This window comes from Pan troglodytes, chromosome 10 (genome assembly GCF_028858775.2).
Source record: "Pan troglodytes isolate AG18354 chromosome 10, NHGRI_mPanTro3-v2.0_pri, whole genome shotgun sequence".
NCBI classification, from domain to species: domain Eukaryota; kingdom Metazoa; phylum Chordata; class Mammalia; order Primates; family Hominidae; genus Pan; species Pan troglodytes.
The window spans coordinates 110,924,887-110,948,336 of record NC_072408.2 but is presented as its reverse complement, the minus strand read 5'-3'; the positions used below and the strand labels follow the sequence as shown (position 1 = coordinate 110,948,336).

Sequence of the window (23,450 nt, the reverse complement as noted above, 5' to 3'; positions counted from 1 at the left end):
GTTGGATTACCCACCTCTGGGATGGTCACTGCTAAGCGAAGCTGGACTCAGGACTGCAGTTTGAGAAAGACAGCGAAGGAGCTTGGCTGCACAGAGGCAAGAACGGGCCACGGATTCTTGCAGCCAAAATGTCATCTGGTTGGGAAAAGCCGCTTGTCAATCTGCAGCTACTAGAGGGGTGGGGGTGGGTGGAAAATGCAGCATCTTAAGTTCAAGATTCAGGGTGAAGGCTGGCTAGACTTAGCAGGGGTCTGCATCTTTAGATGAAATGTGAAAAACACCCAAGCTCAGGGACCAAATGACAGGGAGCGCTGTGCATGCGGCGACGCTAACAGGGACCCAAGGAAAGAAAACACGAGGCGCTGAAGGCGCTCCAGGAGGCCCCCGCCGTTCAGACCCTCCCGGTGGCTCAGGCGCGTCGTCCTAGGGGGCGGCTTCTGTCCTTGGTTTCCCCTTCTTAAAAATCCAGGCGCAGGCAGGCTGAGCTCAGGCGGCTGAGGCACCTCCACGTGGCGGGGGAAGGGGTGACAAAGAGAGGGACGCCCGAGAGATCCCGCTTCGCACAGGCCCGGGTCAGCACCGGGAAGGAGGCCCGCCTAGACCCGAACGGCGCGCCCGGGTAGCGCCCTGGAAGACCTCGCGCCTAGAAGAGCGGCATACGGAGCGACGCGGCGGCCTCACAGGAACGCGGGACTGGGCCGGGGGCGGGGCGGGGGTGGGGCGGGGCCGGGGGTGGGGCGGGGCGGGGCGGGGCCGCGGCGGGCGGGCGCGCGGGCGGCGCGGAGGGAGGGTGTCGCGCCGAGGGAAGCGGCCCGCGGCGGAGGGAGGGGAGGCCGAGTCCTGGAAGCGGAGCTCCGCGCTGGGACTGGTTCCTTCGCAGCCATTTTCTGTCCAACCAAACAGCCGATTGGAGACGGGAGCCAACCAGGGCTGCATTGGAGGTTTGTGTCTCGCTTCGGCCAATGATCGCTCCTAAACCGACTCCACTTTAGCTCGAATGAAATGTCCGTCTCCTCCCGGCGCCGTCCCCGCCGCCAACGCCGCCGCGGCCGGGGGCACTCGCCTCCCGCCCTCCCGCGCGGGCCGAGGCCGGGGCCCGCGCCTGCGAGGCCGCTCCCGCAGCGGGCCGGGCCGGGGAGCGGGCGCGGGGCCGCGGCGCGGCTCTTTGTGCGCCGGGCAGAGGAGCGGCGGGACGCGGGCCAGGCCACCTTACCCTCGCCGCCGTTGAGCTCCGGGCCCGGGGCCGAGGAGGGGCCGCGGGGCTGCGTCGGGGCCCCGCGCTCGACGGCGTCCCGGGCCGGCTCCATTTTGTGCGGGGAGCCGGCCGAGGGGCGGGAGACGCGGCCCGGGCCCTGGCCCCGTAGCCCCGGCCGCGGCGCGAGTCCCCGGGGGCGCCCCCCTCCCGCCCGCGGGGCTGTGGCGGGGCCCGGCGCTTTGTCTGCCCGCACATCCCGGGGGCCGCGCGGCGGGTGGGAGGCAGGCGTTGGGCGCGGGGCCGGGGCGGCCGGGCGAGTCAGGGGATGAGCTCTGGGGGCCTGCCTCCTGGCACTCGCAGGGCTGACAGGTCGCCGGGACCGGGCCGTGGGGCCGGGGCCACCCAGGCACCTGCGTGGGGAGGAAGGCATGGCTTTAGCTTCCCCGCAGCCTGGTTTGCGCGTAAAGAATGCAGCCATCTGGCGGCTTGCGGTCCCTGGACTTGCCCCGAAGGTGGGAAGGAAGCCCTTCGGATTGGACTAAGGTTTTAATCATTAGTGGTGGGAGGCGGGAGGATATGCAGGGCCTTAAGGAACGGTAGTCTTAGAGAACAAAGAATTACAGAGCACCCACAAATCGTAATCTCGCCCAAAGCACTCTAACAGGATAATTTAAACAAGGTTAGGTAGCCTGCGACCTTTAAAAAAAATGGCATCCCACTAACCCGCATGGACCCCATAGTTGCGTGGTTCGTGCTACAAATCACTGGGGTGGTTTCATCTCTCTTAGTATGGAAACTAATCAGCAACATAAAGTGATGAAAGCAAAAGGATCAATATCAGTGGCACTAATCAGTGGGGGTTTTATTTGTAAAGTATTGAAAGTTTAACCAAAATTCCTTAAAAGGCAAATTATTCCTTCCCTGCATTGCTCTTGTATCTTAATTTAAGGATTACTGTATATTGATGCAAAACTCTGGTTGTTGATGCCAAAGAATGGAGGGTGGAGGAAGGGACTACTGCTTTTCTTGGATACAAATTTGCATTTCTTAAAACATTAAACAGATGTATGCATTCCCTTGAGCTTTTACATATATCAACCTGCCCTTAAGAAAATATATACCATATGAGGTGACAGTGTTTTTCTTTAATGTACTGAGTCTAAATATATACTGAATCAACTATTTGGGTGAGTGAGTGTGGTGTGGTATGACTCCCTGCCCACACCCCCCTCCCCCATTCCAAGCAAAATACATAAATATAGCTCCCATGTTTTAAGTGTTCTGAGGGCTTATTTTTTCAAAGACACTCTTTAAAAAATAACACTTCTCGTTACAAGGAAGGACTTTTCTGAGCAGTTTTGGGGTTAGAGGATACTATTAATATTTGAAAAGAAATTATAAATTACTTTTAATATTATAGCAAACGTCAAGCAGTTTTTGCTACCTGGACCCTTTTAGTGGCATTAAAAACTTTCAATTCAGTGGCTACAATTTTTTCTGCTGTTTGCTAGATTTCATGCTTGGATGCGTATCAGTATATCTTCTCCCTTTAAAATTAACACTGAAAGGATGTGTTTTTGTTTTGGCATCCTACCCCTCCCCCATTTAATTGTTTCCTTTGAGAAAGAATGGAGCAAATGAGGAATGAAACTTGTAACACAGCAATTGGTACTAATTTGTTCAGCTATTTATGCCTTACAGTGAGACTGAAGTGCTATTTCGATGCAATTTTAGTCAAAAATGGTGGTGCTTCAAAATTATAAATAAGGGTCTTGATTGTGTTGCTTTTTTGATATCTTCTCAGTGCAGAATGTATCTTCATTACAGTATAATCTGAGATTCTTAATTGAAAAGCATTATATTCTCAGATAATTTTTTCCTCCTCTTGAGCTATAGAATGCCTAAATGTTACTCTGAAACATTTAAGAAAACCATCACCAAAAAATTAAGTTGATAAGGGGTGTGTTTGCATCTTGAGTGTTAATGTTTTCAGTAATTTAGATGTATAATTTTTGGTCTCTTGCATATTATATAATTTGGTCGCTATTTGGTGTATTGTAATGAATGTTTATGATGAATATGGCTAAATTCAGGGTTATGTTGGAAAATCCATTTTCTCCTTTCCCCATGGAATTAACTTGTTTTTAAGTTCTCCAAAATAAATCTTACAAGTCAACAAACATTTATTGGATGCCTTTTTATACTATTTTATACCATGTACTCCATTGATTAAGAATAGTAGTCAAAATTATACAAGCCCTCTTTAATTTTATGAGAAAAAAAGCCTATAAGTGATACATTTGATGTATTTTTACTACTGATAGATGTTAGGTCCTAATAGATGTTTATCTTTTAGGTTGAAATCACAAAGATTAGACACCTTTTTAGATAGGTGTTCTTCAGCACCACTGACAACACGGTTCTGACAGTATTTCATGACAGTAAGTGTATTTTACCATTTTGGTTGTTAATTAGATTTGAATAGTAATTGGCTGGAAATAAAATTGTGACCGATTTATACTGGAGGTGCCTGGTAGAATGAATGCATTTCAAGTCTAGACAGACAGTATCTCTGCTCATTCCTGTTGCTTCCTTATTTTCAGCTTCTTGCATATATTATTTCCCACGGGTCCCTAAGTGCTGTTGAGGCTACAGGGTAGCCTGTCCCAGCTGTAAAGGGGCTGTCTGTTTAGCCAATTAATTGAATACTTAGGGGACAGTTATGCCCAGAATGGAAAATGCTAACTCTTAAGTGCAGTAGATATGGGAAGAAGAGAGGCATGGTGAGCCTGGGTACTTGGGAGTGTCACAGAGGGATCCTGCAGACCTTGAACTGGGCCTTGAAATAGAGGGTGGGAGTGGATTGGTGAAGGGTGTCACCAAAAGCAAAAGCCTGATGGCAGGATGGGCAACTTAAGTTTAGGGGATCGGGAGTAGAGGTGCATGGTCCAGGGTAGATCTCAAAGGATAATGTAGGAAAGAGAAAGCACTTGTCCCCTCTGGATATTTAATTCTGGATGTGCTACTATATCTGTAACCTCGGGTGTGTTACAGCTTCTTTGAGCTGTGGTCGCTTCACTCCTAAAATGAAAGAAGTGCACTCAGTGATCCCTAAATAAAGCACATTCTAGCACAAAGATTTTTATCAACCATGAAGATAGAGAAGAGTAGGAAACAAGTTTGGTTAGGTTAAATGTGTGATCTGCTCATGTGAAGTCATGAAAATGAGGTTTGGATTTGACACAGGAAGCCTTTAGGAACCTTTGAGAATAGGTTCAAGAGTATAGAACTGGTGTTGTGGTGAGATTAGTCTTATAACAATATGTTAAAATGGGCTGGGTGGTAATCCAGTGGAAATAGGAAAGGGAAAGCATATCTAGGAGACATTTTTAAAGAGGTAATAGATGAGGTAGAGCTTGAAGGAGATGGAAGAACCTAAGATGATGCTGGTATATTTGGCTGGGCAGAGTGAAGGGCTGGTATTCTTCTTAGTAGAATTACAGTAGTGGAAAGGGAAATCTCCCTCCTTGCCCCCTTGCAGGGAATGGGGCAAGGTGAATTTCATTTCCCAATATCTTAAATTTGCCGTGATGAGATATTAGACATGCCCTACAGGCATGGGTTGCTTGAGTGGCAAGCAGAATATTGGTTGTAGATTTGGCATTTATGAGCATAGAAGTGATATTTAGTGAGTTCATTAAGAAAATAAGGGAAGAAAGAGAAGGATAACCTTGGGTGAAACAATTAGGGGGTGGGGAGGAAAGGATATTGCTTTGGAAATCAGAGTAGGAGAGAATTCCAAGCATAAATGTGTGGCGAGCAGTAGCCAGCACTACAAAGAACAGTCAAGTAGGATGAGGACAAGATCACTGGCAGCTTTTAAGAGTGGTTTCTTCTGGGTTGGGGTTAAAAAGTACATGTTCAGGAGTTTAAATAGGAATGAAGAGGTGTCTTAACAACTGTCAGGGCAAGAATGGTAGCTAGGCAAGGGTATGGGGCAGAATTAAGATTTTATATATCTCTGTGTACTTCTGTATGCTTAATGAGGGAGACTAAGCATGTTTAAGGAAGAGTGAAGGAGCTGGTAAGGAGGATTGAAGATACATTATAGAAGAGGAATCTTTGTATTATTTCTTATCCTCAGATAGATAAAAGGAATGTAACCCAGAAAACAGGTAAAAGGGTAAATTAAGAGAGAGAAGAATCTCTGCCTGGAAGAATAATGAGAACCGTATTTGAGGGGGCAATACTAAGATTACATTTGTCAAGTTCTTACTATGTATCTTGCACTTTGCTAGGTGCTTTTTATACAATAGCTTCCTCATAGCAACATCACTTTAAAAATAGGGAAGCTGAAAACACAAAGAGAGCTCATAAATGGGGAGCCAAGCTTCAAACCCACGAAATCGGTCCTGAGAGCCAGTGCTCCTCACCGTCGTCCAGGGTGCACTTCTTAACCATCTCACAAACACCATCCTGGTTTGAGAAGCTAATTTCAGTGTTTTCAGTGTATAATCAGTGGCCTTATAATGTAAAGGGGACAAATTAAAGAAGTAGGTGTAAAGACTGTATGAAAAACTACCAGGCAGGAATGCTGTAGAGAGTAGTTGGCATCTGAGGCCCTGGATTTCAGTCCCATTTACTGTGTCACCTCAGGCAAATCATTAGCCTCATGTACCTCAGTTTTCTCACCTGCGTCACAGGCTTGTGAACATTGCATGAGATATTTAGAAAGTGTTCAATAAATGTAAACATTAAAGAGGGCAGTATTTGTTTGTGGAACAAATTATTAGCATAGTTTAAATATGGCTACATCAAAAAAATAAAGATTTATTAGCCCACTACCTGTTTATTTCAAATAATATTTTCAAGAATAATTCTGTCAATTCAACTAAATAATGAGAATAGTCATTAAAATGAATTTATTGGGATTTAACCACTCTTTGTCCATATTTATCAGTTCCCTTGAGTCTTAACGATTCATCACTGTCCATGTCCCCTTGTCATTATCCTACATGCTGTGCTCTTCCAGCCTCATTACCTGGATGAAATCCAACACTTTTGCTTTTGTAGTCTCATATCAGGCCTTTCAAGTGTCACACTGGACATACTGGCACCACTGTAAACTCACGGTCATTAGCTTCAGCTAGGCTTACACTGTCCAGCACTCCCCTCCCTTTCCTTTCCCATTCTCTGCGGTGACAGCTGTCTGTCTCTCCAGCTGCAAGAATCCCAGCATTATCCTTGGTCTTCCTGTATCTCTATCAGTCAGTCACCAAGTCACCTACTAAAAAGCTGTCTAGTTGTTCTGCTTCTCTTGATCTCCAGCGCTCTCACCCAGACCTGATGCTAAAATGATCATTATCTTGCCTGAAGTCATGCCCTGACTGCAGCACTGCAGTCCTCACTGGTCTTCTGTGCCTATTTGTGCTCCCCTCCAGGTCGGTTTCTGTACTGAACTGTAGCCAGAGGGATTTTTTTTTTTTAATGTGATTTGTGCTCTTCTGCTGAAAACTCTTTGATTTCCTCTTGTCCACCGGACACTGCTTGATCTAGCCCCTCCTTAGCGCCTTCCAATCCACCAGTACTGTATTTCTTGGTTTTCTCTGCCTAGAACATTCGTTTCCCACCTTTCTTTTTGCCTGACTGATTTCTGTTTATCTGTCAGTCTCATTTTCAATGTCATTTCCTAAGATAGCCTTTCTTGACCCCTCAGACTAGTGAGGTCCCTTTTGGAGTAAACTCACATAGCACATAACAAAACATCTTTGTTTTTCTTCGTACTTGGCACTAGCAATTACTTATTTGTAATTATTTTAATAGCTATATATACCACTTACTGAGTATGCCCATTGTACTATGCTGTCTTTACATGGATTAGCTCCTAACCTGTACAGGAGCCTGGGAGGTTAAGTCTTGTTCTCATCCAGCTTGTTCAAGGTCTCATGGTAAGTGGCAGGGAATTCAAACTAGGTGATTCGATTCCAGAGCCTGTGTCCTGGAAGGACTAATAGGCTCTGTTCTCTACCCCTTCACCCTGCCTCCCAGGTTATGTAACATTTGTCCTGCAAGCTGAGGACAGAGACCTTGTCTGTTGTTGACAGCTACGTGACCAGCACATAGCATGAACCTGGTAAATACTAAGCGCTCACTCAGTAAATATTTGTTGGCTGGCTTACTGACAATCTACAGTCTGTTTTATAAGTTTTTATAGGATGTTTTAGACCTAGAAAAAACCTTTGGGATGCATCTAGCAAGTTTTTTTCCATCATTCTTATATATAGGCGAATGGCTGGCATATTCTAAGCATCAAAGATTAGGTTGACTTATTGAGTGAAAGGTACTAAGTGCCATAGAGCTTTAAAGAACAGAACATTTGTTTTTGAATTGCAGAAAGGATAAATCAGAAAGATTAAAGGAGGATAGAGAACACTGGGATTAAAGTCTGGGGCAGGATTTTAATGGTAGAAAGATAGAGGAAAGGAAGACAGAAGGCGTGAAATGATAGAAAGCTAAAACTTGCGGAACTGAAGACACATACAGTTAAGCAGATGATGTGCGGCTTCTCTTCAAAGGAGGGAGGATGAGATCGAATGTCTGTGGGGTACACTACGTGCCAAACACTGTCTTTAGCAGCTTTCTAGTCTTTATTTAATTCTGACAACTCTAGGAAATACTTTTATCTTCACTTTTAGAAGACTGAGGTTTAGCGAGGCTAATGCTGTTAGTCCAAATGATAATCATGTTGCTAATTCCAGTGCATGACAAGATAATATGATTTAAACTTTTTTCCTTTAATACTTTTGTTTGTGTTATATTTCTAAATTAATTCATCTCCCAGATCCGCTTGGTTATTTGAACAGTGTCTTGCTCATAGCCAATTTTAAAAGACTTAACGGTATCATGTAAACACTCATTCAGGAAAGAATTTCTGTTATTCTTCCCAACCCACCGCCTGCCCTCCCCACCCCCAACCAAAGTTTGTTTCCAATTGTAGGCTCTGAAACAACCACTTTGGTCCTGTCTCCTGCACCTTGATCTTCCTTAGGTTATTGTAAAAGCTAGTCAACTCACAGGTATCATAATTGACCATTCTTTTATGGCTGTAAAAAAAAATCCATCATGTCTATTAAAGGATACTCTCCTAGTATGTTAGCATTTTAGGATCAAAATAGCATTTGATTTTCGGGCACTGTTTCACATTTATTTGTGTTAGTTTAAGATGGGGAGGGTGGTATTGTTATTTACATTTTATATGGAAATACATTTAATTGGCAGGGATGCTTATTTTCAGGGGATCAGTAGGAGAGTCAGAATCAGGTCACTGACTTTGTTGTTTACTTCTTAGAGGCTACTAAAAGTATCAAATAGGTACCCTATGTTCACAGATTATTAAAGGTCTGTAAATTCTATTTTCTACCCCCTTACAACAACTATATAAATTATAGAAATGTGTCTCTATCTACAGTTATATTAGGCATCACAGTCAACAGATGCATGAAAGAAATGCCGTGTTATTGAAGACCTGGAAACTAGCCCAGTATTTTAATATTAAATAAAAATTCAACAGAGATGGAGAAGACATGTGTTATACAAGGACTAAAATTTTGCAATTAATAACATTAAGTTTATACTGGGTCCTGGGCCTTAATGAAGGGTCAAATTTCTTTGTTCAGCCTGAAAGTATATGTGAATTACACTTGATTTTTGCTATACTTTTTATTCAGATAATGCATTTAACATTTTTTCACTCACAGATATCTTATTTTGAGTAGTAGTATTTGCAAAACAGAAAGCCTTCTAGGATCTGCCATGTTGGTGAAATTGAATGGAGCCAGTTCAGGGCTTATGATTTACTTTTTTCCAGACTTTCCCTCTTGGAATTCTTTTAGCTCTCAGCAAAATTAATTAAGCAGGCTTTTTTTAAAATAGGAATTTTAACTCTTATTCTTGTCTGTGCAGGTAATTTTCCTATCTTTATACATAGATCTTCCTGACCCCTCCTCCTGACCCCACGCTGTCACTGAGGCTGGAGTGCAGTGGTGTGATCACAGCTCACTGCAGCCGCAACCTCCTAGGCTCAAGTGATCTTCCCACCTCAGCCTCTCAAGTAGTTAGGACTACAGGCACATGCCACAACGCCTGGCTAATTTCTTAATTTTTGTTTTTTTTTAGAGACAGGGTCTCACTGTGTTGCCCAGGCTGATCTTGAACTTCTGGGCCCAAGTGATCCTCCCACCTTGGCTTCCCAAAGTTCTGGGATTACAGGCATGAGCCACACCTGGCCCTGATTTGGCAGGGGGAGAGAAAATTAACCTTTGACTAGAATCAGGAGTTTATGGGTTCATTCAAAACATGGGTGTACTTTTGGCTTGCCTGGATACAGAATTGTGCAGAGAATCCGCATGCTTCTTATACCAAGTAACAGTTTGAATGGAGACATTGTCTATTTTGGAACTTCTATGAGAAAGCAAAGAAAGTTCGCAAGCAGGAGCAAAAGGAAAATCAGGGTTTAGCAGGAGAGCTGGAAGTGATGGATACAGGTGAATTCCAGTTGATGACTTAAGCTGATTTTTTTTTTTAAGAGACAGGTTCTCACTACATTGACCAGGCTGGTCTGGAACTCTTGAGCTCAAGCAGTCCTCCTGCTTCAGCTTCTGAGCAGTTGGGGCTACAGGTACATGACACTGTGTACAGCTTTACTAAGCTGATCATCATTCCAGGGATAAATTAGGTTGTAAGTCAGGGTTGCCTGTGGTACTATATTTGAAGATTATGCACTTAAAAAGAAAGAGGCATATGCTTTAGATTCATTTCCTTGTCGCTATTGGCCTTATGCTTATATCACTTATGGAAGATGGATAGGGAAATCTTGAATCGTGGACAAATTGTGGGAAAGTTTCCAAATCAAGAAATATAGGCTGGTTGTGGTGGCTGATGCCTGTAATCTCAGCATTTTGGGAGGCTGAGGTAGGTGGGTTGCTTGAGCCCAGGAGTTCCAGACCAGCCTGGGCAACATAGCAAAACCCTGTCTCTACTAAAAATACAAAAAAATTGGCCAGGCGTGGTGGTGCATGCCTGTAGTCCAGCTACTCAGGAGGCTGAGGTGGGAGGATTGCTTCAGCCTGGGAGGTGGATTCTGCAGTGTGCTGTGATCACGCCACTGCACTCCAGCCTGGGCCACAGAGTAAGACCCTGTCTCAAAAAAATAATTAATTTTTTAAAAAAGAAATATAAATTCTCTTTTAGTAAGCTTAAGGCTATGAAAAGTATAATTGACGCATCATCCTGTGACAGTTTATAAGTGTTGAATCTGTTACGTTTGTTAGTACTTTGAAAAGTATTGAAAAACTGTTTTTCTCCTCATAGATGGATGGTGACAGTTCTACAACAGATGCTTCTCAACTAGGAATCTCTGCAGACTATATTGGAGGAAGTCATTATGTTATACAGCCTCATGATGGTAAGCAAGCCACAATTAGAACCAAATTCTCAAGTTGAAGCAAGTTAGAAAGTGGACATTTCATTAATACGGTGTTTTAGGTTACTTTTGTCTTTATAGGAAAATTTACAATCTTGTGTTACGGTTCAATGAGAAAGTCTAAAAAGGCGCACCATGCTATTTTTATTAGAAATAGTCTTCAAAAGAATGAGTCCTTGAAAAGACTTTTACTATAAAAATACACCTTGTCTAAAATCTGTACAGTTTCTTTTAAAATTTGTTATCGACTTCCTGTTTAAATGTTAAATAAGAAATTTATAATCAATTGATAGGATAACTAAAATAATTATTTAGAGGGTGAGTTAAATTTCTAGCTATTATATTTCTTGCACTTATGATTTATTTTTGGTTTTCATTCAATATTAACTTTGAACTATGTCAGGTATTAGAATGGTAGTGTTGGCTCAGTGTGGTGCTCACACCTATAATCCCAGCAGTTTGGGAGGGCAAGGTGGGCAGATCACTTGAGCTCAGGAGTTCGAGACCAGCCTGGGCAACATGGTGAAACCCCACCTCTACAAAAAAATTAAAAAATTAGCTGTGCTTGGTGGCATGTACCTGTAGTCCCAGCTACTTAGGGGGCTGGGGGCTGAGGTGGGAGGATTGCTTGAATCCGGGAGGTAGAGGCTTCAGTGAGCCATGTTTGCACCACTGCACACTCCAGCCTGGGTGACAAAGTGCAAAGTGAGACCCTGTCTCCAAAAAAAAAAAAAAAAAAAAAAAAAGAAAGGCAGTGTTATGTTGGCCTATCAGAAATAATTTACTTTTGTGGCATTTTGGTTTGTAAAAAAAAAAATTTTTTATTTTTTATTTTTTTTGAGATGGAGTCTTGCTCTGTCGCCCAGGCTGGAGTGCAGTGGCACAATCTTGGCTCACTGCAACCTCCGCCTCCTGGGTTCAAGCAATTCTCCTGCCTCAGCCTGCCCGTTAGCTGAGATCACAGGCGCCCAGCACCACGCCCAGCTAATTTTTTTTTAGTAGAGACAGGGTTTCGCTGTGTTGGTCAGGCTGGTCTCAAACTCGTGACCTCAGATGATCTGCCTGCTTCGGCCTCCCAAAGTGCTGGGATTATAGTCATGAGCCACCACGCCTGGCCTGATTTGTAAAATTTTTAAAAATTGAGATATATTTTTAGAAGAAACTTGCCAGAGGGATTAATTTCATCCTGAAACGGATATTCAAATAAATTAATTCTGATAACATCATTTTAAACACATAAAAACGTAAATTGAATCAACTTAAGTGCCTTGCCTCCTTACTTAGTACATATGAAGAGTGGGCAGTTTACTTACAGGATACTGCATTTAGTCATAAAAGGATGTTATTGGTACTGCGCAAGCTTCAGTTATAGCTAAATTTATATAATTTGAAAAGTCCCTTTTTGTATGAACAGTTGGATCACTGCTCTAGCTTTGTTCAAAAACTAGTTACATTAGTAAGCCAACTGGATCAGTAATAATCAAGTCCAGTTTTTCCATTCTTTAAAGAATTTTATATAAACTTTATACAGACAAGACAACTTTATATCAACTTTAAAAGTTTTATATAGACTTTTACATAAATGAGTTTATATAAACTTGGGTTTGGAGAAACATACAACCTCTTAATCTAGCAGTATTGAAGGACCCATAGGTTACGGTCTGTAAGTTTTATAGCTAAGTCATATAATAAATATTTATGAGTACCTACTCTGTGGAAGGTGCTATACCAAGCTGTAGGAAACACAAAGCTGATTCGTGACATTAAGTAGCAAAAATCTAATAGGAGAAATGAGGAATAATAAAAATTCTAAAAATGTGTAAGAGAAAAGGCATAGAGAAGCACTTATATTTTATGAAAGAAAAGATCATTTTTGAAGGTGGTATGGAGATGTTATTTGAGATTTTTGGAGAATGGGCAAGTAGGATTTTAGCAGGTATATTTGAGGATAAAAAGTGTTCTAGGCAGTGAGTCTGAAATTAATTAAAAAAAAGTTCAGTTCTGGCTCTGTAAAAATTATGAAGAGACTTGCTATCCTAATCCCTAAATAATGGTTAAGAGGTGAACCAGAATGATTTTATTCTGGATCATCTTGAATGATTTTATTCAAGATAGTTTTTTCTATCTTGAAATAGAAATAATAAGAAGCTTTAAACCTAAATATTTTTATTTCTTTAGATACTGAGGACAGCATGAATGATCATGAAGACACAAATGGTTCAAAAGAAAGTTTCAGAGAACAAGATATATATCTTCCAATAGCAAACGTGGCTAGGATAATGAAAAATGCCATACCTCAAACGGGAAAGGTAACGTAGAGGAGAAATTTAACTAGGTTTTTTCAAGGGAAACACGAAACTACATGAATTCATAGGTCATGGGTACAGTTAGCTGTTGATTTCAATCATTCAGGCTTTCAGCAAATCAAATATTTCTTTCATGTCTACATACACAGTTACTGAACAGTGTCCCATTTTCAATTCTGTCATGTCCCTAAATGTTCTCCTCTCTCCCACTTATTGGAGGCAGATAAAATAGAATTTAGACTGTTTTTTTGTTTTTTTTTTTTTTTTTGAGGGGGGGACAGAGTTTCACTCTTGTTGGCCAGGCTGGAGTGCAATGGTACAATCTCCGCTCACTGCAACCTCCGCCTCCCAGGTTCAAGCAATTCTCCTGCCTCAGCCTCCCGAGTAGCTGGGATTACAGGCATGCACCACCATGCCCAGCTAATTTTGTATTTTTAGTAGAAATGGGGTTTCTCCATGTTGGTCAGGCTGGTCTTGAACTCTCGACCTCAGGTGATCCATCCGCCTTGGCCTACCAAAGTGCTGGGATTATAGACATGAGCCACTGTGCCTGGCCCGACTGTTTTAAAAAATAGGTACGTTGTCAGAACTATCAGGTTTGGGTGTATGAAGCTGTAACTTTTTTTTTTTTTTTTTGAGACGGAGTTTCGCTCTTGTTGCCCAGGCTGGAGTGCAATGGCGTGATCTTGGCTCATTGCAACCTCCACCTCCCAGGTTCAAGCGATTCTCCTGCCTCAGCCTCCCCTGGTAGCTGGGATTACAGGCATGAGCCACTGTGCCCGGCCTGAAGCTGTAACTTCTCCCATCCAACTACTAACCAGGCCCGACCCTGCTTAGCTTCCGAGATCAGACGAGATCGGGCGCGTTCAGGGTGGTATGGCCGTAGACTGAAGCTGTAACTTCTATAATGTTGCAGTAAATTTAGGTCGTATTGGTCTGATATAGGTGTAATAAGAATTTTCCAAAACAAATCCTGGTATTTGGAAACAGCTATTTTTACATAATTATAGATACTAAGATACATTTAAATTGATTTTTTTTTTCTTAAGTAGTTTTGTCTTCTTAGAACTTTTAAAACTCATTGTCATTGCTCATCACTTGGTCTGAATTAAAATTCACACGTTTTATATCATTTTCTATTGGTAATTTTTCTGTCATTTTATAGTTTAAAAAGACTTATGGAAGTAATAAAGCTTACAAATAAATATGCTATTAAAATACATCACTAAGCCTAGAACTTACAGTTTGAGAATTTTGTCCTTATGTTTTAAGGAAAAAAAAGCACAAATGCTGATTATTGCTTACATAGGCTATGTATGACCAGCTATGCCGCTGGTCAGTACCATAGCCACAAGCCATGTGCTCAGGAGCACCTGAAATGTGGCTGGTCTGAATGGAGATGTGTTGTAAATTTGAAACACCAGATTTTGAAGACTTAGTATGAAGAAAAGAATTAAAATTTCTCATTTAAAAATTGATTCTATGTTTAAATGGTAAGAATTTGGCTATATTGGGTTAAATTAAATATATTAAAATTAATTTTATTTTATTTTATATGGCTACTAGAGAATCTAAACTGACATATGTGGCTCACATTATATTATCTTGCTTGACTGCATTTATGCAGTTCTTGTTTACTTTCTCCAGTATGGAAAATAGGCATGGCGGTGAAAGACAGTGTGTTTCGGCAGGGAGTTTGAGTGGTATTGCTGTTACAAGTGGCTTTGCAATTGCTTGATTAATCCATTGGAGTTTCATTTTTAGACCCCAGACCCTTAAGGGAAAAATTGTTTTTATAATGAAGTGGCAGATGTGTGCTTCTTTAGGCAGGCTTTTTAGTAAACTCAAAACCTGTATCTGACACTGTGTATCCCAAATAATAAAAAAGTCAAAGTCACCGTATGTTATTATTTCTCTCTTTTCCAAGCCTTATGTGAATTCAGTTTTTTAGTTCCTGTTTTGCTTTTTGTTTTGTGGTGTCTTTATTCATGGAAATGCTAGGGCAGAGAAGTGGTACCTAAGTCGCCCACAAAATATGCATGGTGGAATGGATTTTCCAGGGGCACTGGGTTATTAAGAGTTTTCATCCTCTGTGGGGTGGTAGGAACATCCAGTGATTGCTGTTTTATATCTTTTTAAAACTTTTTAAATTTTTTTTTTGAGACGGAGTCTCGCTCTTTTTGCCCAGGCTGGAGTACAGTGGCTCAATCTGGGCTCACTGCAACCTCCACCTCCTGGGTTCAAGCAATTCTCCTGCCTCATCCTCCTGAGTAGCAGCAATTACAGGCACCTGCCACCATGCCCAGCTAATTTTTTGTACTTTTAGTAGAGATGGGGTTTCGCCATGTTGGCCAGGCTGGTCTTGAACTCCTGACCTCAGGTCATCCGCCCGCCTCGGCCTCCCAAAGTGCTGGGATTACAGACGTGAGTCACCCTGCCCGGCACTCTTTTACATCTAAATTAGATTTGTTTCTGTAAATAGTTGTCAAGGCTTCTCTCACTTGTATTTGAGCTTTTATTCTGACTCTGAGGTGTGGACTTTTGATAGCACACATTGTGTTAATGTTATAACATATATTTAAGAGATTAAATAGTCATAAAGTGAAGATGTGTTCTTCTGAATAGGCTTTCATTTTTGTAGGTTGTTAGGAAGGTGATGGTTATAGTTTCTGTAATTTACCTATGATTTTCTCTTCAGATTGCAAAAGATGCCAAAGAATGTGTTCAAGAATGTGTAAGTGAGTTCATCAGTTTTATAACATCTGAAGCAAGTGAAAGGTGCCATCAAGAGAAACGGAAAACAATCAATGGAGAAGATATTCTCTTTGCTATGTCTACTTTAGGCTTTGACAGTTATGTGGAACCTCTGAAATTATACCTTCAGAAATTCAGAGAGGTAAATAAATTGTCTCCCATTGTGCTTTTTTTTTTGTTCTTTTTTTTTTTGAGATGGAGTATCGCTCTGTTGCCCAGGCTGGAGTACAGTGGCGAGATCTCGGCTCACTGCAACCTCTGCCTCCTGGGTTCAAGCAACTCTCCTGCCTCAGCCTCCTGAGTAGCTGGGATTACAGGCGTGCACCACCATGCCTGGCTAAGTTTTGTATTTTTAGTAGAGACGGGGGTTACACCATGTTGGCCAGGCTGGTCTCAAACTCCTGACCTCAGGTGATCCACCTGCCTCGGCCTCCCAAAGTGCTGGGATTACAGGTGTGAGCCACCATGCCCGGCCCCCATTGTGCTTTTAAGAAAATAAGAGACATTATTTTAATTTTGTAAATGTATTACTTGTTTTAAAAATTCATTTTGTAGTAAATTATGTAACATTTCTCAGAAGTATTTAATTGCTTATATCAGCAGTCCTCAACATTTTTGGCACCAGGGACCTGTTTTGTGGAAAGCAATTTTTCCACACTCTGGGGTCAGGGGAGGGGTGCGAGGGGTAGATGGCTTCAGGATGAAACTGTTCCACCTCAGATCATCAGGCATTAGTTAGATTCTCATAAGGAACGCACAGCCTAGATCCCTTGCATGCGCAGTTCACAATAGGGTTCCAGCGCCTATGAGAATCTCACGTGGCCGCTGATCTGACCGAAGGCGGAGCTCAGGTGGTAATGCTGGATTACCAGACCCTCACCTCCTGCTGTGTGGCTGGGTTCTTAACAGGCCACGGACACTCATCAGTCTGCAGCCTGGGGGTTGGGGATCACTGACTTATATTACAGTACTTAAATAGAAAGTCCTTTCTTTTTCCCTTTGTTTATTACTAACTATAGCATAGTTATATAATGATTTAAGGGCACAGACTTTGTATTCAGACTACCAGGAGGCTGAATCCCAGCTCTGCCACATGCAAATTCTGTGGCCTTGGACAGATTATTTAATTACTTTAGGCCTTGGTTTCCTCATCTGTAAAATGAGGCTAATAGTACCTATATCATAGAATTATGGATGGTACTAAATAATGTTCAGTGCTCATTAATGTTACTTCTTGCTGCTATTGTTAATTTAAAAGAAGTAGCATTAAAAGTAGTAAGGTTGGAGTCTTTTAGATAATAAAAAGAGGAAGGTATAATCATATGTCTTATTATTGATTGAATTCTTCTATATTTCTTAGGTTTATCTTTGCCTGTAGGAATGGATTTTGTGAAAAGCAGTTGAGTTCAGCATATTTATTTCCACATGCCAGCTTAGGTGTCAGATTCACATTACTTTCAAAATATATTCTTAATATCTTTAGTGTTTGAATCCCATTAAATTAGTGATATTTGCATGGAATAATTGAAGTAGGAAAAGAATGTGTAAATTCCTGACATTATTTTTACAGATCTTCAGTATCATAGGAACCTAGAAGTATTTGGTCAAATTAATTTAGGAATTTTTAACTCTCAGCTTGCTACAGTACTGCCCAGTTGGCTGAGAGACATATATATACTTAAGTGATCACTTGGATCATTTGTAGATTTATAAGCTCAATATTGGTGGTGTTTTGCGGACTTCTTCATCTGTAAGTAGAGTTCTCTTACCCCTTTGATATGATGTGGAATTAGAATAATTTATTTTTATCTGTAAATACTTTGCTTTCTAGGTCATTACTAACTGTCTTGTTAATGATTACAGCTTATATTAAAAGTTAGCCTTTTGAAAGCCTTCTTCATATGTAATTAACCAGAAGTGTTAATAAATACTCTGCTTAGAGTTTGTAATAATAGAAGCTCCTAATTTTAGCCAATAAGTAAGCATTTGCATTTGGAAGACAATTTCATTTGAATATCAGTGACTTTTTTTTTTCCTTCCTCAGGCTATGAAAGGAGAAAAGGGAATTGGTGGAGCAGTCACAGCTACAGATGGACTAAGTGAAGAGCTTACAGAGGAGGCATTTAGTAAGCATTGTTATAATACAAGTCATGTAGATTGTTAGCAATGATTCATACTAAGTATCTAATGGTATTTTTGGAATGTCAGCAGTGAGTATTTTGACAAAGCACTATTTTAAATAGTTCTTATCAGTTCATGCCCTTTTATTTGAAGTCAGTGAGTGATAAGTGTAGAAAAGTTTAATTCTGTAGACATTATAACCTTTCACTGATAGTTCTGACTGAGTTCTGTAGCCCCTAGTTTTTGGTGAAGATTCATATGAGATAGGAATATTAAGGAAATGTAGTTTGTAATATAAAATCTTATGATTTAAATAAATTTGAACTCAGTTTTTTTTAAATTGAGTATCATGTTGTCATATTGGTGAAATAAAAGGGCTATGTTGAGTAAATTTCTCATTATATATATTTCTCATATGTAAACTATATGCTGCTCAGTTATATGTTGCTCCTAGCCAAACCTCATGGTGTAGTGTAGTTTAATCATGAATCAGAAACTTCATCTAGTCTGTCTACAGATTTGTACACATGGGCAGTTAGCTAAGGTACATGTTAGAGATAGGAAAATTGAAAAGCGCAATATAAAATAATGTGGTTTTTAGGGAACATTTTTTAAAATGGAAAATTGGAGGATTTATTATTTTGTCCAAGACTACATCATTGATACGGGGCAGAATTGTAATGAGACATTAATGGTACAACCTTAAGATACAACCCAAGAAAGTAGATATAGTTCATTTCCCTCTTTAACTAATTTTTTTTCTTTTAGCTAACCAGTTACCAGCTGGCTTAATAACCACAGACGGTCAACAACAAAATGTTATGGTTTACACAACATCATATCAACAGGTACAGTCCTTTGTATTTTAAATGCTTAAAAAATTTGATTGTATTGACAGGGCCCCATGGCTCATGCCTGTAATCCCAGCACCTTGGGAGGCCGAGGTGGGTGGATCACCTGAGGTCAGGAGTTCAAGACCAGCCTGGCCAACATGGTGAAACCCTGTCTCTACTAAAAATACAAAAATTAGCTGGGCGTCATGGCGGGTACCTGTAATCCCCTCTGCTTGGAGGCTGAGGCAGGAGAATCGCTTGAACCCTGGAGGTGGAGGTTGCAGTGAGCTGAGATCACACCACTGCACTCCAGCCTGGGTAATAGAGTGAGACTCTGTCTCAAAAAAAAATTTTTTTTTTTATTATATCTATTGATATAGTTAATTTCAACATGCTATTAAGGACCTGATAAAGAAGGTTATTAAAATTGTGTTTTCTCAATGTAGATAACAGTATATAGTGTTCTCTTAATAGTTAAAAATAAGCATATGTTCATATTTGCATAGGAGATTTCTAGAAAGATACACAAGAAATGGGAATTAGACTTGTTATTGTCTTTTTATTCACTGAATTTTTATAATATGCATATGGTACTTTTAACCTCCTTTTCTTTAATTCTGCTCAATTTAAATTTTTCTAATCTTAGATTTCTGGTGTTCAGCAAATTCAGTTTTCATGATCTGAAGAAATGATGGAATGGGGAGTGTAGAGAAATGAGAGTCTGTATGATTCTGGAACAGAGACATCAGAAGGAAAGACTGGTGAAAAGATGTATCTTTGTATATTAATAGCTGTAATGTAGCTTCCTGATGCTTGACTAATTGAGGTGTTAATTCTGACTTGAGAATCTTTTTCATGAATGATTTTAAAGAAAAATTTGGATTTTAAAGGTATTAAAATATTTTTGTTTTGTACGAGAGTTTGTTGCTCTGTATGACTCCTGTATGCATTGTATATTGCAATTTATTACTGTCAGAGATTTGTAGACAGTTTCTTATTTTCATATTGAATCATGTTACTTTTGTAATTCAAGTAAGCAGCTGGGTTAATTCATGATGTTTGCCCTTTTAATAAAATATAAGGGTAGAGTTCATTTTGAATGCAAGTTGCCTTTATTATAAATTTGAGTTTGTCTTGGTTATACCTTGCATGATAACCTAGCTAGATTTCTAGCATTTGCTGTATTTATTAAAATTATTATTTTTTTTGGTAAAACATTAATAGTTTAAGCAGCATCATTTTTTAAAAAAATGTAATTGAATAAGTGTGAATGCAGAAGCAAATATTGTCTGCCCTGTTAAACTTGGTGCCCATTAACAGTGTTTACACTGTTCATCGTGCCTGTTAATGTAGTTTTAGTTATTGGAGCTTTTTTAAGACTAGATTTGGTTTTGAGTTACATTTTTAAGAATGTGGGAATACATTTAAGTTTAATGTAGTCCTAGTGCTCTTGAAATGGTGCCCCTTTCATTTGGTACATGATTTTTTTTCAAATCATATCTTCAAGTACTACAGTATCCTCTTACAGAAGAGGAGTTTTATAGTCTGATGGTAAATGTCTTCGTTTTACCTTTTTAATTGAAATGTCAAGTTTCCTATTACACTATGGAAACCAAGAAACATCAGACATCATTGCGTGTACAGACCTTTTGCATGGGTGAGTGAATGAAATGGAGAACAGAGTGAGTGCTGTGAACGGTGTGAAATAGAAGCCAACTTCTAGTATGCTGTCTTCATCTCTGCAATAAACTAAACGTAAATAATGTAACTTTGTATAATTTAGTAGTATGTACTTGGATTGTTTCTTTTTGAAAAGTGAGGATTTGTATTTTCTCATCTATTCTTTTTGGTGTTAATTAACTTGAGGGATTTCTTTTTTAAGTTTTTAATATCAAAAATTGCTATTGTATAGTTTGCCTAAAAGGAAGTTGGAGTGAATATCATCTTTGAAGGACACTCAAATTTATAAGGTAGAAGCAATTTCCCAGATATAGGCTGAACAGAAACATTTACTTTGCCAGAAGGAGCCTTTAGGAGTATATGTGGGCTAATCAGAGGTTAATAATGTCCTCATCTCCTACTCTCCATTTAAAAAACAAACTTCATTGTAGTAAATTCAAATAGGAAAAAATGGGGGAGTAGTTAAGCAAAATCAACAATCATCCTACTATGTTGAAAGAACCAATGTTAATATTTTGATAAATATCATTTGTCCTTTTACTTTGCTAAATATGTATATTTTTATAAAAATGGGCTCATATTGTGCATACCGTTTTGTAACCTGCTTTTTTCACTTAACAATATATTGGGAACATCTTTTCCAGGTCATGCATAGTCTTCTGCATCATTTTTATTGGTTTATTATTCTGCTGTATGAGTCAATCATAATTTATTTAATCTTCTATTGGATATTTTGACTATTTACATCTTTTCACAGTTATAAACAGCACTTCACTGAATCCCATGTACATCCATGACTGTTTTCTTAAATTCTTAGAATTGCTGGGTTACCAAATATGCAAAATTTTAAGGCTTTTGATACTTCGTTATGAGTGTATTTTTGAGATATTTTCCACTTGATCCAAGCAGTGTGTCACTATATAACTGATAAAAGCACTTGGTCTTTGATTTACTGTCTCTAAAATTATTTTAAAGATTAATATTTGTTCAAGTAGAGAATGAAGATAAAAAAGGAATTTGAGGCCAGGTATGGGGTGTCTCATGCCTATAATCCCAGCACTTTGGGAGGCCAAGGCAGGCAGATCACTTTGAGGTCAGGAGTTTGAGACCAGCCTGGCCAACATGGAGAACCCCCCGTCTCTACAAAAAATACAAAATTAGCAGGGTGTGGTGGTGCACACCTGTAGTCCCTTACTCTCTGGTGGCTGAGGCATTATCCCTTGAACCTGGGAGGCAGAGCCTAAAGTGAGCCGAGATCGCGCCACTGCACTCCAGCCTGGGTGACACAGCAAGACTCTTGTCTCAAACAAACAAACAAACAGGAATTTGAGTAAATTTTAAATTAGTATATACTACAACAAATTTCCAAACTTCATAATTTGCTAGTAGTGCTAACTAAAATTTTACACCAGGTAAAATCAGGTCACCTTTTTTTTGTATTGACTTCATTGTTGGACTTCATACTCTGATGGGAAAGAAAATGGACATTCTGAATGTGTCAGGTGCATAATATCCTAATTTATGCTTGTCAGAGCTGGGGTCTCTGTCTTCCTTGGCCCATGTTGCATTTAACTGAATGTCATGTTTTCTCCTCTGGAACTTTTTATGTATGCAAGCTCCCATGTTAACCTATCATAAAAATGTTTTTTATAATTTTGTAAACATTGCTTTCTTGAGTATCTAAGAGAGAAATGGGTTTCCGTGAGTGAGTTCCAGGTAGAAGAAGGGGACTTAGGTAGCTTCTATCTTAGATAGCTTCTATCTATCCCCTCACTACCTCACTCTAATGGAGATGCTTTAAAATCCTCTTGAGTCCAATGAGGATTGTTTTTTAAATGCTGCCTTCCAAATGTCACATACTTAGATATGACAGTGTTTGAAGCTATTTGTATTTTTTTCCCCTCCTACACTGTATTATGTGTGCAGTGTTTTCCTTTCTTCAAAAACATGCCTTATTGCCTGTTTTCTGGGTTGCCTTAGTGAGTTAAAGGAGTACCAATTAACTTTAATAATTCTAATTGAATATAGTTATGAGGGCCCAATTAAAAGGACTTCTACAGCAGTAGAAATTAGGCATGAAAAGTGGAAAGAAGAGTTTCTCCCATTTGCTAAGAATGAAATCTTGCAATGCAAGATTTTTAAAAAATATTTTCTCTTAAGGAAAATTGTTATTTTATCAACAATATAAACAAGATGATGTTTGTTGCTTTATGTGATAAAATACACTTTAAGTCATTCAAATAAGTAATAATTAGGCAGCTTCTTAGAGGGCTTCAAAAGAAAAGTGATACTGGGTGAAATCTGTTTTACTAGTCTATTTTAAATGTATTTTTTGGTTTCCCTGAATTAGGCAGCTGATAAATTAATTTACATAAGTTAATAATTTGTATATTGACCTTAAACTCCTATTAAGTCATATAATGTGCTTGTGAGTAAAAAATGGAACTCTAACTTTGTTTTTTAAGGAACTATACTACACTGCCTGAAAAATATTCAGTTTTAATTTATGTTTTCTTTTAGAGCTAGAAATGTTACTTCACCAAGTTTAGCTCTCTCTTGACTGGGGAGCTCCAGTCACCCCTGATCTCGTCTAGGCTCCTTATGCCAAGTTCTTTGCCTCTCCCACCCACCTGCCATGACCTTAAACACATAGACTTCCCTCTGCCTAGTCCCACTCATTCTTCAGGTCTTAACTTCATCAGAAAAGGTCCTCAAACATTTGTAAAACCTTTGTACTAATCACCAAAAACAGAAAACAGCACCACCCAAAACTGAGGAGATGTGTAATACAGCCTTTTATACTGGCTGCTGTACAGCCCCTTAGAAATTTGTTTCAAGACTGCTGCTTTTTGTACCTGATTTTAAGGATTTGTGAAACCATAAGGCAGAATCCCTTCAAATCTTGGGCCACAGATGGCACTGGCATGGATTCATTTCTCTGGCTTCTGGCCATTGCCTTTAAAGAGAGACACTTGCCTAATAGTAAAGTTACAGTTTTCCCTGATCTTACTCCAGACTGTTTCTTTTTCCACTGCATATTAAAGGGATACCTGTGCAAGACAACTTATTATAAGAACTCC

General features: G+C 39.9%; 1 protein-coding gene across 9 annotated transcripts; it reads left to right on the top strand.

Moving 5' to 3' along the window:
* Positions 1-766: 766 nt before the first annotated feature.
* On the top strand, positions 767-21,691 carry NFYB (nuclear transcription factor Y subunit beta). Of its 9 annotated transcripts, none has more exons than XM_016924077.4 (9): positions 798-941; positions 3,552-3,636; positions 7,244-7,328; positions 10,565-10,658; positions 12,855-12,985; positions 15,681-15,878; positions 17,781-17,862; positions 18,626-18,705; positions 19,337-21,318. In XM_016924077.4, exons 3-9 carry the CDS (start codon positions 7,320-7,322, stop codon positions 19,367-19,369), a joined length of 627 nt encoding a protein of 208 aa, XP_016779566.1. In that variant the 5' UTR covers positions 798-941; positions 3,552-3,636; positions 7,244-7,319; the 3' UTR covers positions 19,370-21,318. The 9 variants fall into 9 exon arrangements, with proteins under 9 accessions (XP_016779572.1, XP_016779569.1, XP_016779566.1 ...); XM_016924078.3 differs by lacking the exon at positions 798-941 and adding an exon at positions 975-1,707; XM_016924080.3 differs by lacking the exon at positions 7,244-7,328 and having other exon boundaries at positions 769-941.
* Positions 21,692-23,450: the final 1,759 nt, after the last annotated feature.